This window comes from Bombina bombina, chromosome 6 (assembly GCF_027579735.1).
Source record: "Bombina bombina isolate aBomBom1 chromosome 6, aBomBom1.pri, whole genome shotgun sequence".
NCBI classification, from domain to species: Eukaryota; Metazoa; Chordata; class Amphibia; order Anura; family Bombinatoridae; genus Bombina; species Bombina bombina.
The window spans coordinates 476,517,594-476,540,121 of record NC_069504.1 but is presented as its reverse complement, the minus strand read 5'-3'; the positions used below and the strand labels follow the sequence as shown (position 1 = coordinate 476,540,121).

Here is a 22,528-nt window from a genome sequence, read left to right as displayed (position 1 = left end):
TTTCTGTTTGATCAATTTGTTTTGTATATATATATATATATATATATAAAATTAATTATCTTAATCTTCCTACTCAGACCTACTACAAATATGGATCTAATTACAATATTTTAGGATTAAATTAGTACATAGAATTCAAATGAATAGGCGCTTAGTAAGTTATTCATTTGATTCATATACATTAAGGTATCCTACATAGGTACAGATATTTATGCTCGTGAATATGTAATTTTCTAATATCATAGATAGTAGGTTCATTATAACAAAAAAAAAATTACAAATTTTTTTTTACAATTATTATTTTTTTTAAAAAAATTATTATGTTTTAAATGGGTTAATAATTATTTATGTATCACGGTTTTAATACAGATATTTATGTATAATAAATGTTATAATTATCCTTATGAAAGAGTAGTATACCATACTAGTATAATAGCAACACTGCACCTATGTTTTTTGCACTTAACATTCGTTACCATGTATTTTTTGTCTCATTATTTTTGAGCGATTCAGTGTACTAACGGTCAAAGCTAACTACCTCTAGGACCCATTATCCACATACGGGTCTTACATATGGGCACTGGAAAACATTTAAAAGGTATAACCTACTCCATGGAAACTATCTTGATAAAGGCACGCCAAGTGCTGAAACGCGTAGAAAAAGCCTATTCTGTGGAGTTATTCGATCATCACCTACCTACAAAACTTCTATCGATAGAACCCAGGAGGACTTTGAGGAGCTAGCGGTCTGTTCCGCCAACTAACAAGCCAAGCCAAGCAAGCAACCAAGCACCGGGCTGTAACAGACAGTGAAGCAGCTGTGAGTACTTCCGCCGTGCAAGGAACACGCCGGCCAGGGAGCACAGCCAGGTAAGTCTGTCTATCAGCTGAAGGTTTTGTATCAAATACCAAATATCTAAGAACGAATAAGACAGTCACTTTAACAACCGGATCACACCATCACTTAAAGAGCTACTATTAAAAACGTAGCTGTACACTGCACGATTAACAGGAGATTCACCCACTTATTTACACGGATAAAAGAACTGCACCTTATAAACTGCTCTCATACTTTGGCATTTGTCAACATTCATTCCGGAGATCATCTACAATTGTATCAATATTGATGATACAAACTATGTATTGATACATTCTATATATCAACACAAATTAGGAATCATACACGGACACTTATGTAACGGAACGACAACTTTATTTTTTTATCTTTTGCAACACATTATTCTCATTGGCACTAATTTGTATAATAGAGTAAAATGTAATTGTACTCAATGTACTCTTTACACGTCAGTTATTATTAGACACTGCTCTTAGATAAGTATTTAGATCATTCAGAATAACATAGATCAGCATTGTCTTTTTATCTAAGTGTGGATATATTTTATTATATAACGTAATATAGTTGTGGCCACAACTCACTTATCATTTTTATTCTTTTGTACCGTTTATTGATTAAATATCTATTTAATGTTTTAACCAGCATAGTGTGGTTTATTATACATATTATCTATCATAACCCATAGGGGTTCATTTATGTGATACATGGTAACTAATACCCCATTATATATTTTTACATTGAGTGTAATGGCGTGATCGGGCCGGCTGTGACTAGACAGTTATCCTGATGCGCTTAGACAAAAAGCCAGACCCGCTCAGTAGAGCACTGAGCGGCGGTCTGAAATATTTTAATAAAATATTCCTGCAATACTTTAAAGTATAAAGTTAGCGCTAAGATAATGTAATATAGTTCTGCACTATGTGCAGTATTATATTACATTATTTTGTAGGTTTACTGCCCCTTTATTAACGCTCCCGCTTGAGCATTAACTGCATTAGACGTAAGCTTTTTGTGTGCGTTGGGGGTGCGCTCGTATTATGAGTTGAAAGTAAACTTTTCGCTTGCACGCTTACCCGACAAGAGCAAAAAGTCAAACTTTGAATATCGTGCATGCAATAACCTATTCCCTGATAGAAGTAAAAAAAAGTGGAAAAAAAACACTAAGACTCTACCCATGCGCAAACCCGATCGCATATTCTCAAGTGTGCTAACCTGACATGAAATTATGAATATTTCACATTCCAATGTCCTTCACATAGAATAATATGTTCTATTTATGTTTTTTCATGTTTTCATCTACTTAACTGTAAAGGGATACAATGCACTTATATATAGAAAGAAAGTACGCTTGCTCAAAGTGGAAATGCTGGAAATCACAAGTTTATTTTCAGACCAAACAGTTACAGGTATGTAGGGTCACAATTTGGAACGCCTGACGCGTTTCGCGCATGCGTGGATGCGCTTCATCAGAGGCTGATGATGAAGCGCATCCACGCATGCGCGAAACGCGTCAGGCGTTCCAAATTGTGACCCTACATACCTGTAACTGTTTGGTCTGAAAATAAACTTGTGATTTCCAGCATTTCCACTTTGAGCAAGCGTACTTTCTTTCTTGCCTGTTTGCATACCAGCGGTGGGGTATACCGCTTCGATTTCGCTGCTCTGGCTGCAGTCCCAACCTGGAACCAGTCTTCACTTCCTGCCTCTCTACTCCTCCAAGTGAGATCATCTACTAGAGCCGATCGACGCCAGGGGTGACGTATCAGGAAGACAAAGCCGGATATCGTATACGCCAAGAAGGACACGCATACTGCACCCGCCCGGGAGGGCTTGCATTGCCCATCCGTGAGGAAGTACAGCAGCGTGCCCAGGCATCCCACCGGATCAGCGGAGGGTAAGACATCCACGGCACTTATAACTTTAACACCCCTGACCTCCAGGCTCATACGGATTACCGTTGCAGGAAATTTTCCTGGTATCTAGGACTGTGGACATTACTTTAAACTTACTGTTTGTTTCCTTTACACTATTTACATTGGGACTATTTATTCCCCAGTTTTGAAGGATTCTTTTTGTACACTTTTAAGAAGAAACCGAGGGGGATTCTAACCTGAAGACATACTTTCCTGTTGCATTTTATACATAATATACCTCTTTATAGATGTATATGTACAGTATGTATCTCTATGTTAAAGCCTTTTGCCTGCCTTTTTTCCCTAACAGCTGAGACTGTTATTATGAGTGTAACTGTACTTTGTAATGTATTGTTGATTTGTTTGGTGACACTTTTTTGTTTTGTGAATCAGTTAACCAGAGCTCTGAGGACACGGTAATCATTCTTGCGTAAATTATGATTGCGCTCATGTGATCGCATTTACTTTCAACTTGTAATACGAGCGTAAAACCTGATGCGTGCAAACCCCCACAATACACTCCTTATTGCTTGCGCATAACTGTTAAGCACTTCACTCGTAATCTGGCCTGTTGTGTTTTTTGTTTTGTATACATTGTTTATTAATATCACATTGTTTATTTATACACTTTATCATTTGCTTTTTATACATATATATATATATATTTATTTATTATTTTATTTTTTTACATTTTATATATTTGTTTGCTACCATGTTAATTGACCAGGAGGCAGTTAAATTTCATTTGGATTGTGGAGCAGATTGTACTCTCCTACCAGCAAGGTTAATGAAAGACAAAACAAAAATATGGCAATGTGATAAGATACTTACTAAGGATGAACAATAAGAACACAACCAGAAGGACTATGTTTACTGAAAATAAGAAACCCATGCAGACTGAATTTGTAGCCATCATTTAGGATATTCCGGTGCTGCACTGAGATCAAATTCATGGCTTGTATTGCTCTACTTCCCAGTAGAGGGTGACACACCTCTGTGACACAGAGGTGTGTCACAGAGGTGTGTCACCCTCTACTGGGAAGTAGAGCAATACAAGCCATGAATTTGATCTTAGTGCAGCACCGGAATATCCTAAATGATGAACAAGATGGTGACCGCACAAACAACACTGTTTGGAACTGGCCAACTATCAATAAAGAATACAGAGATATATTTTAAGGAGTGGGCTACCTAGCACAAAAACTGAAATTGGAAGTGGATGCTCTAGTACAGTCTATTACATTTCCAAAAAGAAAGGTGCCTGTATAGTTAGTCAAACCCCTTAGACAGGAACTTAGTAGTTTAGAAAAAACATGATATTGTTGCTGCTGTAGAGAGAAGCACAGACTGGATAGGTAGCATGGTGTTAGTGCAAAAACCGTCAGGAAAGTTAAGGATTTGCATGTACCCTAAGCCTCTGAACAGGGTTTTGAAACTGAGCCATTATCATTTGCCAACAGGTGATTACAAACTACCTGATCTTGCAAGTGCAAAGGTATTTTCAGTGATGTAAAGAGTGGGTTTTGGCACATTGAATTAGAGGAAGAATAGAGTTATTTGACCACTTTTGCTATCTCTTTTGGCAGATGTTGCAGGGTTTGAATGCCTATGGATAATCACTCCTGCCCCAGAAGTGTTCCAGCTTAAACTAAATCACGCATTGGAAGGGCTGCCAGGTATCAGAATAAATGCAGATGACATTCTAATTGTAGGAGAAGGAGATAAAGAGGTGGAAACCATCAGGAGAATGATCAAGCGTTGAGACAATTGTTTGACCGCTGTAGAGAAAGGCATATTAAACTAAATTCAGTAAAATGACAGCTAAGGAGAACAGAAGTGTCATATATTGTCACTTATTGTCAGTCAAGAGACTTCAGGCAGACCCAAGCAAAGTAAAGGTTATTACAGAAATGTCAAGACCCACAGATGATTTGGGGATGGTTAACTATCTATCAAGTTTTTGTGAGAAACTCTCAGCCACTGCTGCTCCACTGCGCCAAGCCAGAAAAATGCAGTGTGGGAGTGGACTGAAGTGCATAAAGAGGCATTTGAGCAAATTAAGTCAAAAGTAGGCAGTGCACCTGTACTTAAGTATTATAACCTAGATGAATCGTTGGAACTACAATGCGATGCTTCAGAGAAAAGTCTGGGAGCAGTACTTATGCAAGAAAAACAAACAATAGCTTTTGCAAGCATAGCAATGACAGAGACTCAGACAGAGCTTGGTTATGCACAGATACAGAAAAAACTATTAGCGGTCCTCTTTGAAATGGAAACATTCCACCAATTCATGTTTGGCCAGAGAATCGCTGTACAATCTGACCATAAACCACTTGAAAGCAAAATGAAGAAACCCTTGTTTAAAGCACCAAGACATCTTTAGTGTATCATATTATGACTTCAAATGTATGATGCATGTATCAGATACTGCCTAGGAACATCTCTGGTAGAGGCAGACACATTAAGTAGGGCTTATCTACAAGAAGGTTCAATGGAGGGCTCTGTGAAGCAATAGAATGGAACTATAAACATGCTCCAAAATCTACCCAAATCAGACGACTTGTATAGATAAATACAAGGCATTACAAGCAGTTAAGCAAATAATTTTTCCTGATGCAAAGGAACAAGTACCACTGGATGCTTTGCCACTTTACAACATACATGATGAACAGAGTGTACAAGATGGTATTCTATTTAAACGAGAGCGGGTAGTTATTCCATCAGTTAAAGGAATATATTGACCAATGTGACAAATGCCGTTCATTTGATACTAAACAACAGAAAGATTAATACCACATGAGATCCCAACTAGATCTTGGGAAAAGATAGGGAGAGATTTGTTAACATTTCATGGAAAGGAGTTTTTAATAACAGTGGATAATGACACTAACTTTTGGGAGATATATCGTCAACAGGATACAAGATCTACCACAGTAATAAGAAAGTTAAAGGCCCACTTTGCCTGATATGGAATCCCAGACACTGTATGTTTGGATAATGGACCCCAGTTTAGATCCAGAAACACCCAGGCTAGAAATCGGAGATCTATCAGAAAACTAGCACATCCAAATGAGTATGTGGAACCCTAATGTTAGTCAATTAAAGGGATATGAAACCCAAATTCTTTCTTTCATGATTCAGATAGAGCATGCAATTTTAAGCAACTTTATAATTTACACCTATTATAATATTCTTCATTCTTTTGGTATCTTTATTTAAAAAGCATAAATGTAAGTTTAGGAGCCGGACCATTTTAGGTTCAGCACCTGGGCAGCGTTTGCTGATTAAGGGCTAAATGTAGCCACCAATCAGCAGGTGCTACCCAGGGTGCTTAACCAAAAATGGGCCGGCTCCTAAACTTACATTCATGCTTTTCAAATAAAGATACAGAGAGAACGAAGAATGTACAATTATTATTATTATCGATTATTTGTAGAGCGCCAACAGATTTGCGCTATTAACAAAGGCGGAGTACAAAAAAAAAACAGTTATAGGGATCAAATGGGTAGAGGGCCCTGCCAAGAGTTGCACTGTTGTAGTCAGCTCTTGAGAAGGTGATCAACAAACAGCTGGACTCTTAAGCTTACATGCTAGGGGGTTCAGGTTATAGCAATGGAGGAGAGGAACTGGTATAAAGTAAGGTTAGCGTAGGTTGTATGCATCCCTGAACAGTAGAGTCTTTAGGGAGCACTTGAAGCTTTTAAAACTAGAAGAGAGTCTTGTGGAGCGAGGCAGAGAGTTCCACAAGATGGGAGCCAGTCTGGAGAAGTCCTGTAAACGGGAGTGTGATGAGGTGACAAGAGAGGAGGAGAGTAGGAGGTCTTGAGCAGAGCGAAGGGGACGGGAAGGAGAGTATCTGGAGACAAGATCTGAGATATAGGGGGGAGCAGTGCAGTTGAGGGCTTTGTATGTCAGAGTGAGAATTTTGTGTTTGATCCTAGAGGCAAGAGGAAGCCAGTGAAGAGATTGGCAGAGAGGTGCAGCAGATGAAGAGCGACTTGTAAGGAAGATGAGTCTGGCAGAGGCATTCATTAAGGATTGTAAAGGAGCTAGGCGGTAGGTGGGGAGACCAGAGAGGACAGAGTTGCAGTAATCGAGGCGGGAGAGGATGAGAGAGTGGATTAAAATCTTAGTTGTGTCTTGTGTAAGGAAGTGTCTAATTTTAGAGATGTTTTTAAGGTGGAAGCGGCAGGCTTTAGCCAAAGACTGAATGTGAGGAGTGAAAGAAAGATCTGAGTCAAATGTGACCCCGAGACATCGGGCATGCGGGGTAGGGGTAATGATGGAGTTGTCGACAGTTATAGAGAGATTGGGGGTGGAGAGTTTTGAAGAAGGGGGGAAAATAAGGAGCTCAGTTTTGGAGAGATTTAGCTTGAGGTAGTGAGAGGACATCCAGTTGGAGATGTGAGAAAGACAGTTAGTGACACGGGTTAGCAAGGAATGAGAAAGGTCTGGTGCAGAGAAGTAGATTTAGGTGTCGTCCCCATACAAATGATATTGTAAACCATGGGACTTTATTAGTGATGACGTGTAGATTGAGAAGAGAAGGGGACCGAGGACAGAGCCTTGCGGTACTCCGACAGAAAGTGGTGACGGGGCAGAGGAAGCCCCAGAGAAGGCTACACTAAAGGTACGGTTTGACAGGTAGGAAGAGAACCACGAGAGGGCTGTGTCACATATGCCAAAGGATTGGAGGGTTTGGAGCAAGAGAGGGTGGTCAACAGTGTCAAAGGCTGCGGACAGATCAAGAAGAATAAGCATGGAGAAGTGGCCTTTTGATTTTGCTGTAAGTAGGTCGTTGGTAACCTTAACAATTGCTGTTTCTGTGGAGTGATGGGGACGAAATCCAGATTGCAATGGGTCAAGGAGGGAGTTTATTGTAAGGAAATGGGAAAGGCGTGCATAATCTAGTTTTTCGAGAAGCTTTGATGCAAGAGGGAGGAGGGAAATAGGGCGGTAGTTGGATGGGGAGGTAGGATCAAGGGAAGGTTTTTTGAGGATAGGTGTGACCAGTGCATGTTTCAGCGATGAGGGAAATATACCGGTGCTGAAGGAGAGGTTGAAAGTGTGTGTGAGTATAGGGGTAAGGGTGGCAGAGAGGGAGGGGAGTAGCTGTGAGGGGATAGGGTCAAGGGGACAGGTAGTGAGGTGAGAGCACAGTATAATTGCCGAAACTTCTTCCTCAGTAACAGGGGAGAATGAGCTAAGTTTAAGGTTATGTGGGTTGTGGTTGATTGAGAGCATTTGAGGGGGGTGAGGGAATAGAATTATGTTGAGAGCTGATTTCATTTCTGATGGAGTAGATTTTGTTATTGAAGTGGTTGGCAAAGTCTTGAGCTGACAGAGAAGTTGTATTAGGAGGTGGGGGAGGGCGGAGAAGAGTATTGAAAGTGGAGAACAAACGTTTTGGGTTTGAAGAAAGATTAGAGATAAGAGTAGAGAAGTAGTGTTGCTTATGGAAATTAAGGGCAGAGTAGTAGGAGTTCAAGATAAATTTGTAGTGTTGAAAATCAGCTGAACTCCTAGATTTTCTCCAGTGCCGCTCAGCAGTACGGGAACATCTGCGTAGGTATCGTGTCAGTGGAGTATGCCAGGGCTGAGGATGAGTGTTTGATTTCCAAGCTATGGTAAGAGGGGCGAGATTGTCAAGGACGGATGTAAGGGTGGAATTATAGTGGCAGATAGATTGGTCAGGGCATGAAAAGGAGGAGAAGGATGAGAGGAGAGGTTTGATGGAATTAGAAAGCTGTTGTTGATCTAATGACGTAATGCTTCTGTGAAGTTTGGTGTGAGGAGCAGAAGGAGGGAGAGTTGTGGGGAGGGATGATATGTTGCAAGTAAGGAGATGGTGGTCAGAAAGAGGAAAGGGGGAGTTTGTGAAGTTTGAGAGGGTGCATCGATAGCTAAAGATCAGGTCAAGGGAGTGACCATCTTTGTGAGTGGGAGAATCAGTCCATTGTGACAAACCAAAAGAGGAAGTGAGTTGCAGAAGTTGTTTTGCAGAGGAGGCAGTGGGATTGTCAAGAGGGATGTTGAAGTCACCAAGAATGAGGGAAGGGGTGTCTGAGGAAAGGAAATAAGGTAGCCATGCAGCCAAGTGATCTAGAAATTGAGTTGAGGAGCCAGGAGGACGGTATATGACTGCGACACGTATAGAAAGAGGAGAGAATAAGCGAATCATGTGGGTTTTGAATGAAGAAAATGTGAGGGAATAGATGGGGTGTATTTGTTGAAAGGTGCAATGAGAGGAAAGTAAAATACCAACACCACCTCCTTGTCTATTACCAGACCTAGGAGTGTGGCTGAAGTGGAGACCCCCATGTGACAGAGCAGCAGTGGATGCTGTGTCTAGGGGAGAGAGCCAGGTTTCTGTTAGGGCCAGAAGGTTGAGGGAGCGGGAGATAAAGAGGTCATGTATAGAAGTGAGTTTGTTACAAACAGAGCGAGAGTTCCAAAGTGCACAAGTGAAAGGGGAAGTGGCTTTTGATGCAAGATGAATGTGAGTAAGGTTGTCAGAGTTTTGTTTTTTGAGTCTGTGGGATGGTACACATGGATGTGCACGGCTAGGCAGTTGTTGGGGACCAGGATTAGGGGAGATGTCGCCAGCAGTTAGTAGAAGCAAGAGGGAGAGTGACATACTGCATAACGTACATAGACGTCGCATTGGGTTAAGGGGTTAATGCACAGCACCACTGAGAGGAAGGCATCTTGGGACTGAAATAAAGAGACAATCACTTCCAGTTCTCTAAAAAGGGAAACGATGTATCAATATCTGTAGAAACAAAAAGAGTTTGGTTTCAGGGGAAGTTTAATAAAATGTTATACTGCAGTGCAGCAGGAAGTTGAAATTTGATCACAAGGCGCTAGCGAGAACATGACATTATTCGATGGGTTGTGCATCCTGTCCCTCATGGAGACATGGACCAATTAGATTATGCAATAACGGCCCAGGTTCTAATCAGAGTATTGGGTGCCGCAACTGCCTCTGGGAACGTAATCATGGGTCCCAGCACCCACTATGTGCTTTTGAAGGTTCTCGGACAGAATGCGTGTGCGATGGATAATAAGAGTGCGGTCTGTCTGAGAACCTTTAAAAGTACGTTGTGGGGGTTGGGACCCATGGTTAGGTTCCCAGAGGCGGTTGCGGCTCCCAAGGCTCTGATTACAACAGAGCGCTCTGGAGCGTATCTGCCCTTGGTCGTTATTGCATAATCTGATTGGTCCGTAAAGCACCGGATGCACAACCAATCGGATAATGTTGTCATGTTCTCGCTAGTGCCTAGTATTTGATCAGTTAAAGCGATTGTAAACTTTAAAGGGACACTGAACCCAAATTTTTTCTTTCGTGATTCAGATAGAGCATGACATTTTAAGCAACTTTCTAATTTTCTCCTATTATCAAATTTTCTTCATTCTCCCGCGTTTGCTGCTTTCATTAGCATTTCAATGACAATTCCGGCTTCCTCCAATCGTTGCCTCACAATCACTTTAAGAAGCTATAGCTAAAAGTTTATACAGCAAGATTTAATATGTTCTGTTAATAAAAGTAAAAGATGATCTATTTATATAGCCCATAAAGTTTTTTTTTAAAAAATGTATAGTTTTGCTTATTTTTTAATAACATTGCTCTGATTTTCAGGCTCTTAACCAAGCCCCAAAGTTTTATGAGAATACCGTCAGCTACTTTGTCCAGCTTGCTCCTGTTTGTGTAAAGTGTCTTTACATATGCAAAAGAAGGGGGAGGGTCTTATTTCCCACTTGCAGTGGGCTTTCCAGCTACCTTTTCAACAGAGCTAAACTGAGAGCTTCTAAGTAAGCTTTTAAACAGTGTTATTATGGATTTTTATATCAGTATCTGTGCATCTTATTCTTTATAGTAGTGTCTATTACATGCAGTTATATGAAAATGAGTGTATACTGTCCCTTTAAAGGAACATGAAACCCAACATTTTTCTTTCATGATTCAGATACTGTAGATTATCATACCCCCCCAACTGTCCTGATTTTCGCGGGACAGTCCCGATTTTAGGGGTCTGTCCCTCTGTCCCGAGTTGCTAGCCATCTGTCCCGATTTGCCCCAGGCATTTTAAAATTTTTATTTTTTTTTAAATTCTATTGGGCCCATACTCAGAAGCAGCTGGCTTTGCTCTCACAGGGTTAGATACCTATTATATTCCCTGTGGAAAAGGAATGGTGTGTGGGTTAAGCAGGAGTAAGAAGGCTGTATACACTCTGACCACGGGTAATGGTGACCTCTCTAACCTACCTCTGGTAATGATGATATCTAACCCCTGGTGATAATACTAGCATGCCTTCAGTTTTAGGGTAACGAACAGTGTAACGAACAGTGGCAGCCGCAGAATGCCAGCTAATGTGCTTACCAACCCCAGGACCCCATACAATGAATTACAGATACCCATATATGATGTAGTGTGTGTGTCTATCTGTATCCATAACTGTGTGTGTGTGTATCTGTATGTATAAGTTTATGCTATGTATTGTGTGTGTGTCTGCATGTATAAATGTAAGCTATGTAGTGTGTGTATGTGTATCTGCATGTTTAAGTGTGCATCTGCATGTATAAGTGTATGCTATGTAGTGTGTGTGTGTCTGCATGTTTAAGTGTATACTATGTAGTGTCTGTGTATCTGCATGTATAAGTGTATGCTGCATGTATAAGTGTATGCTATGTAGTGTGTGTGTATCTGCATGTGTAAGTGTATGCTATGTAGTGTGTATGTATCTGCATGTATAAGTGTAAGCTATGTAGTGTGTATGTATCTGCATGTGTAAGTGTATGCTATGTAGTGTGTGTGTGTATCTGCATGTATAAGTGTATGCTATGTAGTGTGTGTGTATCTGCATGTATAAGTGTATGCTATGTAGTGTGTGTGTATCTGCATGTGTAAGTGTATGCTATGTAGTGTGTGTGTATCTGCATGTATAAGTGTATGCTATGTAGTGTGTGTGTGTATCTGCATGTGTAAGTGTATGCTATGTAGCGTGCTACTGTGCATTTTTGCTGACTTTAAAGGCCAGAATCTAGAATATTAATGGGGAATGCAGAGAGTAGTATTAAAGAATGTATTAATAAATGTGCAATTAAGATAAAAATATTTAGCAATGTCTTTGCAAAGGCTAATTAAATACAGCGCTCACATAGCCATACCAGTGGTTTGAGCTTGTGTTTGATTTGCTGCCTAAGTGTATTAAAATATATGACTTTATTTAGAATTTTATTTTTATTACTTTGGTCTTATGAATTTTTAAGCCCCGCCCACCACATTTCAATTTTTTTTGCGGGGGGGGGGGGGGGTGTGTCCCTCTTTTGGATTTTGAAATGTTGGGAGGTATGGATTATACATTTTTCGACAACTTTCCAATTGACTCCTGTTATCAATTTTGCTTCATTCTCTTGGTATCTTTTATTGAAGAAGCAGCAATGCACTCCTGAAAGCTAGCTGAGCACATTTGTAAGACAATAAACACAGGCATACAAATTCAGCCACCAATCAGCAGCTAGCTTCAAGCTCCTGAGCCTATCTAGATATGTTTTTAAACAATAGATACCAAGAGAATAAAGCAAATTATATAAAAAGATTAAATTGGAAAGTTATTTTAAATTGTATGCTCTCTTTCGGTTGGAGAAGAGAATTTCCTTTTTTCCCCCTCCTGAAACCTGTTTATTTTAGATAACTTTCAAGGTTTAATGGACTTAATAATTGACTGTTATCGGGTAGAATGTATTAAGTAATCGTTGTGAATGGTTTTATTCATGCTATCTTGTTTTGTCTTGTTATTTATAAAACAATAACATTTAATTTAAAAAGAAAATAATGATAAAAGTGTTAGTTATGAACCTTTTGTTTCTGTGCACATTTCTTTACACAGACGTTTTCTACATGTGGGAACGATATAAATAATAAAGGTAACGGAAGTTAACAGCAGTGTGTGCTATCACTTGCAAACAGCACAAGCACTGCGAACACCTTCACACAAGATGACATATCCATTCTGCAGATAACGTTTGCTACGATAGAAGGCGGGACATCCGGTTATCGGCTGTGACTCCTGTGAGTAATAGCGTGACGTTCCATGACTCTCCGCCCCTACTCCTGCACTCAGCAAGAACATGGCTGGAAGCTCCTGGAGGTCATTGGTGAGTCGAGTGTGTGTTAGGGCACAGCTAAGGGTGGTTTTAGACCTATAGTGCATATGCATTCAGTGGGTGTATATTGTGTTATGTAGGGCTGTCACTGTATTGATGTGAAAAGGAAGAAGCGATATTCACAGCTATGCACATTTTAGCGTATTTGACATCCATGTCTTGTTAAGCGTCTCAGCCAGTTATGGCTTGATATCTGTGTCTAGGTGGCATAGCGTGAGTCTATGTATGTTTATGTGCGTGCCAGTACATGTCCCTGTGCCAGTAAATGCATCTATGCGTGCCTGTGCGTGCCTATGCCAGTGCATGCCTCTGTGCGTGCCTGTGCCAGGCATGTCTGAATATGTGTGCGATTGCTACTAATATGTAGGTGGTGGTCCTGCATCCTTCGGGTACCTTATGTATTTATAATGGTGTGCTGCCTGTGTGTGTGAAGAAAAGTGATTCAGAACTAGGCATTTTCGGTTGCTTGACAGCCTTGTCTTGATAGGCATCTCTGCCAGGTATGGCTTGACATCTGTGTCTACTCTACATGGCATGGTGTGAGTCTGTGTATGTTACACTATATAGATATATATATATATATATATAGATATATGCTCTTCCGTTAACGGACTGTCATTCAGATGGTGCTATAGAGTTCAGGCCAATTAATGGAAAAGTGCCCATAGTAAAGAATATCACCCATCTCCAGTATCTTTATTTTTGCCTCCGCCCCCCCTTGTAAATGTTACTCCCCAAGGTTCACTTGGGGTCGTTGCCAGAGGTTTGGCGGAGCGCCCTGCTAAGTGTGACAAGCGTAAGAGCAGCAAGAAAATGGGGGGGAAACATAATCAAGCACCCGAGAGGGAAGTTATGCTTCTGAAAATAATGGTATTTTTCCATTAAACGGACCAAAACTCTATAGGGCCATCTGCTGGCATTCTGTATTTACCAACATAGTGGTGGTTCGTTAATGGAAATGTAATATATATATATATATATATATATATATATATATATATATATATATATATATATATATATATATATATATATATATATATATATATATATATATATATATATATATATATATAATTTGCATTGGAAACCATGTATTCTAGAGGTTTTCTGTGGGAAAAACAAGCCTTCTGGTCTGTCTAGATTTGTCAATGAACTTCACAATGAGTTAATATATATATATATATATATATATATATATATATATATATATATATATATATATATATATATATATATATATATATATATACACATACACAAAGTATAATCAAATTCATTTAAGTTTTATTTTATTGGGCTTTTGCAAATGAAAAGAACAGTTGGTGTTCTACTTGTGTCAGTCCAAAAGAAGTATGAGCTTGCATCTATTGCACACCAAATACTCAAATAGTTTTTAATAAATCAAGACTTATTCATGTAAATTCCCTTTTTTCCAGAGGTCAGAGTAGTTCTACAGAATTACTTGTATAAAACAGTATGTTTATTCCAAATGCAGGCTGTACTATTAGCTAAATGGATATTGCTACAATCTTGGCATCTGTTAGTAGATACTAACCTGGTATTCAGCGTGTTTACATAAAACAGGTGAATCAATGTTTCACTCCTTCCTACATTTTGAAATTCAACTGTATGTAACTTCCCCATTGAATAAAAAGATAATTTAAAGGTCATGTGTGGATGATTCACTTTGCAGGATTTTTATTCTGTTCCCACTCTAAAACAGATCTTTTGCATAAGAAAAATTCCAAGGGGCCAGGAACCATGGCTCATAGATTAACTATTTTTTTTTTATTTGGATCCCAAATTGTTAAATTATTCATCATTTGACTAGCCTACTCATTTTTAACCAAGTTTGATAATACATTTGTCAAGCTCCCCTTAATCTATTTTATTTTTTTCTTTGAAGTTAAAATGATTATGTTAACGTTCCATGCAATTGCATTTCACCCCTGATAATCCATTCCCACATTTTGCTAGATATACAATATATGTGGCTTGGTGTCACCTGCTGATTACGCAAAAAAAATGCTATAACTGCACTGATTATAATCATATTAGGCACTGCCATCTAATCTAAAATAAACCATTGCTATATAAACTCTAAGGAAACTTCACTCAGTCTATGCGTGTGCATAGAATCAACATAGTAACATTCTAGCATTGCTTGTTTCCTTATATCAAATCTGTTTGATCTTACATATGTTATTTTACCAATATTTACTATCTATGTATGCATGTAATCTATTAATACCATCAAAACGCTTCTATTTGTAATTATCTTTTTTTTTCTTTCAATACACAAACCTTATACTAAAAAAAAAAAAAAAATCCCTAATGAAACAGAATAACTTAAATGGAAGTTAAAGAGAGCCGAAATGTGTGTTAGACAGCAAGCAAGTTAAAGGGACACTAAACCCATTTTTTTTTTTCTTTCATGGATCAGAGCATCCACTTTTAGGCAACTTTCTAATTTACTCCTATTAATTTTAGGAGCAGGCCCATTTTTGGTTCAGAACCCTGGATTACGCATCCTGATAGGTGGGTACATTTAGCCACAAATCAGCAAGTGCAACCCAGGTGCTGTACCAAAAAATGGTCTGGCTTCTTAGCTTAGATTCCTGCTTTTTCAGATAATAATAGCAAGAGAATAAAGAAAAATCAATAGGAGTAAATTAGAAAGTTGCCTAAAATTGCATGCTCTATCTGATTTATGAAAGGGAAAAAAAATGTGTTTAGTGTCCCTTTAAGGGGAATTATAGAATCAGTTTTCAAGTTACAGCACAAAAACAAATTGAGTGGTTTACTATTCCTGGCTTCTTCATTTTTAAAAATTATTATTTTTTTTTAATATGCATACTGGTTTTTCATGCTACTTACTTAAAGGTTTAACCAAGACTTTTAATTTTAAGAAAGCAAAATTCAACTATTTAAGGAAATCATTAAATAACATAAATTGGGACAAAGTATTCTCTAATAAAAATACAGAGGATAAATGGATAACATTTAAAACTTTGTTAAATAAATATACATATCAACAAATACCATATGGTTATAAAAATAAAAAATCCAAGCCAATGTGGCTGAATATAAATGTGTTAAGAGAAATTAGGAAAAAATGTAGGGCATTTAAATTATTCAAAGAAAATAGTACAGACTCAAAATTCCATATTTATAAGGAATGTAACAAAGAATGCAAAAAAGCAATCAAATTAGCCAAAATTGAAAATGAAAAAATAATTGCAAAGGATTCTAAATCTAACCCTAAAAGGTTCTTTAAGTACATAAATAGCAAAAAATCTAAGAGACAATGTAGGTACATTAAAATGCGGGGATGGTAGCATGATTAACAGAGACAGGGAGAAGGCTGAGGTACTACACCAGTTTTTCTTCTTCTTCAGTATACACAAGAGAGGAACAATTGGATGATACTTTGGAACAAAATAGAACATGCCAGCCCATACCATTAATTGGGTTATGTATAGAGGATATCGGGAACAAATTGGATAATATTAAGGTAAATAAAACTCCAGGCCCAGATGGATTACATCAAACGGTGTTAAGTAAATTTAGCACTGATATAGACAAACCTCTACTCTTAATTTTTCAAGATTCATTATCCTCAGGCATGGTACCCAAGGATTGGCGTAAAGCTGATGTGGTGCCACTCTTCAAAAAGGGAAGTAGGGATGATCCAGGAAGCTATAGACCAGTTTGTTTGACATCAATAGTGGGGAAGATATTTGAAGGGATTATAAGGGATTATATTGATGAGCATATTCGTGTAAACAAGATTGAGTTCTAATCAGCATGGTTTTATGAGAAATAGATCATGTCAAACTAATCTAATTAGATTCTATGAGGAAGTAAGTAAAAATATAGATAAAGGGGAATCAGTTGACGTGATATACTTGGATTTTGCAAAAGCGTTTGATACAGTGCCACATGAGAGATTAATGCACAAAGTTAAGGGACTGGGAATAGCTGAAAATGTTAGCTCATGGATAAATAACTGGATAAAAGATAGGGAGCAACGAGTAGTAGTAAATGGATCATACTCAGATTGGACAAAGGTAATCAGGGGAGTACCCCAGGGTGTCAGTGATGGGCCCTAGTCTTTTTAATATTTTTATAAATGACTTGGAGCAAGGATTAAATAGCGACATCTCTATTTTTGCAGATGATACTAAGTTAAGTAAGGTCATTAGGTCAGAGCAGGATGAACTTTCGTTACAAAGGGACCTGCAAAAATTAGAAGTATGGGCAGGTAAATGGAAAATTAGATTTAATACGGGAAAATGCAAGGTTCTACATTTTGGAAGTAAAAATAAGCAGGCTACGTATTATTTAAATGGGACAAGACTTAGCCAAACACAGGAGGAAAGGGATTTGGGGGTAGTAATAGATAACAAGCTAAAAATGGGTGCACAATGCAGGGCAGCAGCTTCAAAGGATGATAAGATACTAGCATGTATTAAAAGAGGCATTGACTCAAGGGCGGAAAGCATAATTCTGTCACTATATAAAGCCCTGGTAAGACCTCACCTTGAGTATGGAGTGCAGTTCTGGGGACCAATCGCAAAAAAAAAGACATTGCAGAGCTAGAAAAAGTTCAGAGAAGGGCCACAAAGTTAATAAGGGGATTGGAAAATTTAACCTATGAGGAGAGGCTAGCCAAACTGGGTCTGTTTTCTTTAGAAAAAAGGCGCTTAAGAGGTGACATGATTACTTTATATAAATATATTCAAGGCCCATATACAGAGATGGCAGAAGCTCTGTTTATTCCAAGAAAATTGTTTGTGACCAGAGGTCACAATTTAAGGTTGGAGGAAAGGAGATTTAATCTCCTGCAATGGAAACGTTTTTTCACTGTAAGAGCAATAAAATTGTGGAACTCATTACCAATGGAGGTAGTGAATACCAATACCCTAGATACATTTAAAAATTATTTGGATACATTTCTGTCTATAAACAAAATTCATGGATATGATTGCTAGTATCAAATGGGTCACCTTTTAGTGGGATTATTTAAGCTTAACTGGAGCTTTTTGTATAGGTTGAACTCGATGGACTTTGGTTTTTTTTCAACCTCATCTACTATGTTACTCGTAGAACTTTGCAATAAAAATTAATTTGAAACTGGTTGGTATTTTTACAGCATTGGTAGATTTCAGAGTCTTCCTTTTTTTTAAAAGAATATAATTTGTATATATGCACAGGATATATAAATTAATATAGTAGTAGTCCATTATCACTGAAAAAGCTGATGGTAACCAAAGCCGTAATTTATTTAAAGGGACATGATAGCCAACATTTTTATTTCATGATTAAGATGGAGAATACATTTTTTTTTTTTTTTTTTTTTTTTTTTAAAGTTTCCAATTTACTTCTATTATCGAATTTGCTTGGTTCTCTTGTTCTTTGTTGAAGAGATATCTAGATAGGTAGCGTGCTCATGCCTGAAGCACTACATTACAGGAAATCACGCTGTCATCTAGTGTTCTTGTTAATGTATGACATTGCGGCAAAGCGGCTGCCATATAATGGCAATCTGCCTTTAAGATTGTGGTGCTGTTGCACAAAGCTCTTACCCAAAATCTAGGAACGATTGTAATTTATTTGTTTGGAATACATAAATGCAGTGAATATAGATAGAAGTAAATTGTAAAGTAGTTTAAAATTGCATGTTCTATCAACTTTGCTTTGTTCTTTTGTTATTCTTTGTTGAAAAGCATGCCTAGGTGCAACAATGCACAACTGGGAGCTGGATTGTGATTGGTGGCAGCATATATATGCCAGTTGTCATTGTCTTGCCAGATGTGTTCAGCTAGCTCCCAGTAGTACATTGCTGTTCCTAGGTTTACTCTTCAACAAAGGAGGCCAAGAGCACAAAGCAAATTCCTTCAAATAATTAAACTGCAAAGTTGTTTAACCTTTTGAGTGCTAAGCACTTTCCCACCTGGGTGCTAAGCACATTTGAGGTTTTTTTAAAATTTTACATTTTTTAAAATTTTTTTTTTTTTTTTTTTACTTTTTTTTTTTTTTTTTTCCCTAAGATCCCCAAAACTTATACCATTGGAAAGGTTAGGCGATTGCCTTTCCAACAGTGGGTCTTGGGGGTCTGTAGCTGCTTAGATGCCTGAGATGCAGGCTTCTAAGCAGCATGCCCCCTTTCCCTATATTGTCCTTTGTCATTTTTAAATAAAGTTGCGCGGTGACGTCATTACACATGATGTCACCGCGCAAAACTGAAAGCCCCGGCGATGCCTGTCACTCTACAGGCACGATCGGCGGGGTAGGAGCGGGTGGGAGCCCCCAGATCTCCCTCAAGGTAGGAGAGTGCTAGCGACGGCTCTGAGACATCGTTAGCACCTGAGTGAGAAACTCTGCGACGGCTCAGAGCCGTCGTTAGCACTCAAGGGGTTAAAATTGTATACTCTATCTGAACTTATAACAGTTTTAATTTTGACTTTACTGTCCCTTTAAGTTATAGCAGTTTCTCTAGTTAAAGGGACATTAAACACTAAGTGCTAGATAGAATGATGCATTCAAAGAAAAGATTAGTCTGAGAATAGCATGTAGATGTTTTTTTTTTTTTTTAAGTTTCATTAGCTGTTTAAATAGTGACAAAATAAGTGTAAAGTTGTAGTGTCTATAAAACATTGGGAGCTGCCATGTTGTAACTTAGGTTACCTTCTCTGCTGATGGCCAATTAGGGACAGCTATAAATAGGTCGGTTGAGTGTTCAGCCAATGGCTGTGTGGGATATAATAGTGTTCTGCTCTTCCATTTCTAACAGGAACTGAAAAGCTCACAATTTCAGAATGGAATTACAGGAAAAGGGGACAAAATAAATAATGAAAGTATATTGTAGACTTTGTTTTATATATACAATTTATCATTTTATACTACCATCTCAAATTGTTTAATGCCCCTTTAAGTCACCAATAAGTACACAAGTTGCTTGGCACTTAGAAGGGGATTATGTAGTTGTCACGGTAGCATAGATCTATTGTGCTTTGTTATACAACTTTTATTTAAAGTGTATTATGTTTCAAAAAATTTATCAGGTTTAAAATTTTGAACAATAAAAATAGTAACCTGTGTTTGCTCTGCAAATTAGAGCTGATTTCTGTGTTGTACAAACAGCTGTGATAGTCAAACGATTTTGTGTTGAAGTTTTGGACTTTTCCCCTGACAATACCATGAATCGGGGTCCACGTTTTTGTGTTCGGTTTCCTGTCTCATGTTTGTTTTTTCTGTTTTGTACAGCTACGCTGCTTCTCAGGAGCCCTGAACAACACCAACCATGTCAGAACGTTTTCTAGTCAAGTAAGTACAGTTTTGATGACTATAAGTAATTCATTATGTACCGTTAGTATGGAATTAAGTGGGTTAGATTCACTGATATTCTTGTGTCTCTGAAATAATTTACCATCCTGAAAAAGAGAGTACAAAATAGGAGCAAGATTATTACTGGATGTGAAGGGTAACATATTAGAAATAATCTGTGCACTTTCACAGCATAACAAAAGTGTTACTAAAGGGTTTTCTAAAAATACAGCACAGATAGAGCAGATAACAACAAATCTTCCCAATTTACTTCTGTTATTTCATTTGATTCATTCTCTTGGTATTGTTGTTTAAAGCATACCTTGGTAGGCCGAGGAGCAGAAGTGCACCACTGGGAGCTAGCTGCTGATTAGTGGATGCATTCATACAGTATGCATCTTGACATTAGCTCACCCAATGTATTTATTTAGCTTCCAGTAGTGCATTGCTGCTCCTTCAGAAAACGATAACAAGAAAATGAAGCAAATTTGATAATAGAAGTAAACTGGAAATGTGTTTGAATTCTCTGTTTCATGTCCCTTTAATAAAACTAAATTAGCAGTCCTCAATTCGCCCACTTTTTAAGTTTTTTTGGTCATGCATGCTTGCCTTCTATAGATATTTCATAGCTATTTAAAGGGACACATCACTCGTTTTTTTATATCATGCATATGCAAGCACAGCATTTAAACATATATTTTATATAATTTAATTTTTTTGCATTTTTTTTAAGTTAAAGCAGTTAAAAAATTTGTAACAGGAAGTGCATGTGTACTTACAACTGACCATGTGACTCTACAACTCGCAGGCTGATAAGTACAACTTTGCTAAGAAAAATTTGATACTGTTTGTTGCTATTTTGCTGCCTTACCTCAGTTGTTCCTTTTTTCACGTTACCAATATAGTTGCAGACAGTCACCTTGATCCCAGGAGATGGAATTGGGCCAGAAATTTCTGCGGCTGTCATGAAAATTTTTGATGCTGCCAAAGTAAGTGTGAAAGAATAGCGCACTTCAATACAATATCTACTAACATATATTTTTTTTTTTATACTCTTACAAAGTCTGTCATGAATTCCCTATCACCATGACGGATATACAATTTTTAAAAAATCGGCAAGTCCATCCAATATGAGATCTAAACGGAACCCTTCAATGGGAAAATCGTTTTGTGTTCACAAAGATAGTGTGAAGTGAAAGATCTGTGTGTGTATTTCCCATAGAATAAAACGTACACATAGCTTATTGAAAACTATTTTGCTGTGAAGTGGCTGAGAGAAAGCAGCAGTTCATCACAGACAAATTAAAGGGATATAAAACCCACTTTTGTTTTACTTCTATTATCAAACTTTGTTTGTTCTCTTGGTATTTTTGTTGAAAAGCATGGATGTATGCTTAGGATCTGGCCCATTACTGGAGCACTATATGGCAGCAGCTTTGCAAGAAAGTTATCCATTTGCAAGCGCACTAGATGGCAGCACTATTTCCTGCCGGGTAGTGCTCCAGGTGCCTATCTAGGTATCTCTCTTAAATACAGAGAAAATAAATGTCCCAAAGTACTAGGCTAGAGATCTACAGGGGGTGCACAGAAAGGGAACACTCCCAATATATGGAAGTCTTTCAATTGGTCAGATGCACCATAAGTCTCACTCTGACTGCTCTTCTTAAATAGTAACCAAGTCCATCACACTGGTTTTCAAACCTGCTCTCAGGCCTCCCTAACAGGCCACGTTTTGAGGATATCTGAGAACACAGGTGAAACAATCGGCTGATTAGTAACCATGGTTATTTTCAGAAAATAGAAGGAAGGCTGCTAGAAAAACTGATATGAGAGGTAAAATACACATAAATATAGTGGGTAATATAAATACTGAAGAAGTACAGAGATTCCGGCTAACTGCTGAAAAGAATCCACAATCCAGGTAATGTAAAACGATTCCAAAACTTTATTATAGTGCTCTTAAAACAAATACATGGGTAAAAACAAGATAGTCGATCAGCTATACTGATCAGACAAAACGGCAGGTACGTGCATACGCGTTTCATGCGTGTCTCCCGCACTTGTTCACTGCATAGTTTGCAAATCTGCCACACGGTACTCTTAAATATAAATACTGGGTGATGTACAAGTAAAACTGTTGTATTAAAAATAAATTTAATTGTAATTAAAATCAATAGACAAAATAAATAACCACCGGTGGTACTAAAAAAAATCAAATAATAAAAATAGAAAAATAAGATAAATTGCTGTAAATTCTAT

The 22,528-nt window shown here is 38.0% G+C and overlaps 1 protein-coding gene across 1 annotated transcript in view; it reads left to right on the top strand.

Moving 5' to 3' along the window:
* The first annotated feature begins 12,837 nt into the window (after positions 1-12,837).
* Positions 12,838-22,528, top strand: part of IDH3A (isocitrate dehydrogenase (NAD(+)) 3 catalytic subunit alpha) — a 37,750-nt gene continuing 28,059 nt past the window's right edge. The window contains exons 1-3 of the mRNA XM_053717276.1: positions 12,838-12,928; positions 20,210-20,269; positions 21,175-21,258. Coding sequence (XP_053573251.1) covers positions 12,902-12,928; positions 20,210-20,269; positions 21,175-21,258 — 171 coding nt within the window. The 5' untranslated portion in view covers positions 12,838-12,901. The remainder of the gene's footprint in view (positions 12,929-20,209; positions 20,270-21,174; positions 21,259-22,528) is intronic.